The 3021-nt window shown below is 56.0% G+C and overlaps 1 protein-coding gene across 1 annotated transcript; it reads right to left on the reverse strand.

Moving 5' to 3' along the window:
- Nucleotides 1–608: 608 nt before the first annotated feature.
- LOC123048616 (sex determination protein tasselseed-2) lies at nucleotides 609–2037 on the reverse strand. Its single transcript, XM_044471680.1, has one exon. The coding sequence runs from the start codon at nucleotides 1938–1940 to the stop codon at nucleotides 969–971; it is 972 nt and encodes a 323-aa protein (XP_044327615.1). The 5' UTR covers nucleotides 1941–2037; the 3' UTR covers nucleotides 609–968.
- Nucleotides 2038–3021: the final 984 nt, after the last annotated feature.

Raw genomic sequence — 3021 nt, forward strand, 5'->3', positions numbered from 1 at the left:
CGGATGCGTGGTGCCTTTTGATTGCGTCGATGGTGCAGTGCCTTGGTTTGGTCTGCTAGGCGATGCCCTTCGACTACGCCGGTGGCACACAAGCACTGTGGCCTCGTCTCGGCCTTGCGCGGCCTTTCGAATGTACCGCGCGACACAGGTGGTGTCACGCCGTCGTGCAGTCTCGGATATGCGATGACTTTCGGTTACGTCGATGGTGCAATGTCATGGTTTGGTCTCGGCTGGCCAATGCCGTTCAGTTACACTGGTGGTGCTTTTGGTTGTGTGGTGTGTTGCTTTCCCCTATTATGTGTGTTGTAAGTGTGTGTTGTTTTGCTTTATCTCTTCTCCTCCCGTGCCTCTGTAATTCTGGATTCTGGTTCGCTTGAATCTATCTTGCAACATGCTGCAAAGTCTTGTAGGCAACCGAATACATTTCACGAATACGCAATCTGCGTATCTTTTCAATGAACCGAATACATTTCAGGTCCCGCGAAAATTCAAATAAAAAAAGATGAACGACACTGGCAAGGAGAACAACACATGTAGGAGTGTCCTAATTCTCAAGACAAATCGACCAGAAAGTAAAATCGCAAACACACGCCGAAACACTCTGCGCAACGACTGAACTGAAGTCTTTGTCCCTCATCACTCAACAGTTCGTCTGCATCGTTGGTCCCAACCAGGAATGTACTACTGAACTAAACAAATCTTTCTCGATCCGGCACAATAATTATTAATTAACAAAGAAGAAAAAGGCAAATTAGAGGCCATTGTTCAAATCCACAGTTCATCACATGAACCACTCAGTCAAATAGATCCAGCTAGTTACTCCTACTTACCACTAGTGCCAACCTATAATTAATTCAAGTACAGTTCATGCATGCGGCTTGGCCCACTCGCTGGAGCTGTACTTGATGGTGATACTCGAGCACGTACTACTCCCCTCCAACTGCATCTCAATCGGTTTGACTTGATCGTCACAGGCCGATGACGTTCCTGGAGGTGGTGACGCCGCCGTCGACGACGAGGTTGTGCCCGGAGATGTACCCCGACTCGTCGCTGGCCAGGAACAGCGCCGCCTCCGCGATGTCCCCCGCCCTCAGCGTCGGGCCCTTGAGCGTCGCCAAGCCTCGCACCATCTCCTCCGCCTTCTCCACCTCCTCCGCTCTCACCGGCGCCGGCGCGCCCCCTTGGTCGTCCTCGCCATGGCGCCACGCGTTGACCAGCATTGGCGTCGCCACGCCGAAGGGGGACACGCAGTTCACGCGGATGCCGTGCTCCCCGAGCTCGCAGGCCGCGTTCTTGCTCAGCCCCACCAGCGCGTGCTTCGAGGCCGTGTACGCGTGCGGGCCCATCCCGCCCAGCACGCCGGCCACGCTCGCCACGGATACGATGCTCCCGCCGCCGCCGCCGCCGCGGCGCTGCAGCATGGCCCGCGCCGCGTGCTTCATGCCGAGGGCCGCGCCGAGCGTGTTCACGCGCAGCACGCAGTCGAACTCGGCGGCGTCAAGGGACGCGATGCCGCCGCTCTTGGCGCCGTTGCCCGCCGGGGGCGCCTGCCGGCCCAGCACGCCGGTGTTGTTGCAGAGGACGTCCAGCCGCCCGTGCCGCGCCACGCAGCACTCGACGGCGCGCTCCACGTCGGCCTCCACCGACACGTCGCAGTGCACGTAGCTGCAGCAGGCGCCGCCCAGCGCGGCCGCCAGCGCTTCCCCCACCGCGTCGTCGATGTCGGCAATCACCACGCGTGCGCCGTGCCGGACGAACGCGCGCACGATCGCCTCCCCGATCCCGCGCGCCCCGCCTGTCACAATTGCCACCTTCCCGTCCAGCCTCCTGTGTTGCTGCTGCACCGGCACGGCGGCAGCGGCATTGTTGTTGGTGGCGCCGAGTGCGATGGTGCCGGCTTGCGGGGCCTTCTCGGCGGGCATGAAGTCGAGAGCGGTCATGGCTGCTTACAAGGGCGGTGCGGGTGGCGATGTGTGAGACTTTCAGTTGCAGGTATGGATGGATGGATGGACGGCAGTGGGACGGGATCGAGCGGCACGTACGTCGTTATATAGGAGCCGGAGCGGCGGATCGGTGGGACGGGCGTACGTGTGGCCGCGCCACGCGGACGCCGGCTTGGGTGCACGGGCATGGCATTTGGCACCGTCTTCGTCCTCCATGGGCCGCGTGTGCACGCACACGTAGCGGCTGTGTCAATCCGTGTTAATCTGGTGGTCAGTACTACTGGTTTTGATTGTCCTGGGTTTGACCCGCCCCTCACCGACCTCCACTGCGTTCATGGCGACGGCCGGAGCGATGTAGGTATGTCAGGCCAACGTCACTGCTGCAGCCATATGCCAATATTATATGTAACATTTCTTGGGCTGGTCAAATGATGCCAGCCTGTGGCGGTTCACACTCCGTGATTCATTTTCTTTGTACCTACGTTCGATCATCAGGTCAAGAATCACCTTTTTGTGCTCCAAGTCGTGATCAAAATATGAGAGTAATCATCGTTTACAGAGCTGCGTCTAATTTTAATCATCTTAGTTAGTCTTGCACTGCGACTGCATATTGGACCATTGCAAGTTGCAAGACGCGCTCCCGTGGATGAGAGTTGCGTGGCGTCCCAGTCAGCAGGTTGGATACCATTTTAACATGATCCAACATGCAAATATAAAGAGTTCGTAGATCTTGTTGGTAAAATGGTGAGTGAATTTCATATTTTACCCCCTAGATATGCATTTGTGACACTAATTATCCCGTTGAGTGGAAATTCGTCTAGAATACCCCTATTTTAGAAGCTTTGGACCCTCTTTTTCTGATGCATGTCCATTAGGTAAGGTGTGAGGTGACGCCCGGTGTCCAAAAATATCTGGACGATGACAAAGAATGGAACAGATGGACAATAGAAGCCTGGACATGATCGTCAATCGTGCCCTCGATCTTTACACATATTTTTACGAATCATCGACACTACATGCCGATCCTATCTAACATAAGCAAAATGCAAAACGGGGGTAATACTGTGCTAAAAGTCTT

The sequence above is a fragment of the Triticum aestivum genome, chromosome 2D (assembly GCF_018294505.1).
Source record: "Triticum aestivum cultivar Chinese Spring chromosome 2D, IWGSC CS RefSeq v2.1, whole genome shotgun sequence".
Lineage (NCBI taxonomy): Eukaryota > Viridiplantae > Streptophyta > Magnoliopsida > Poales > Poaceae > Triticum > Triticum aestivum.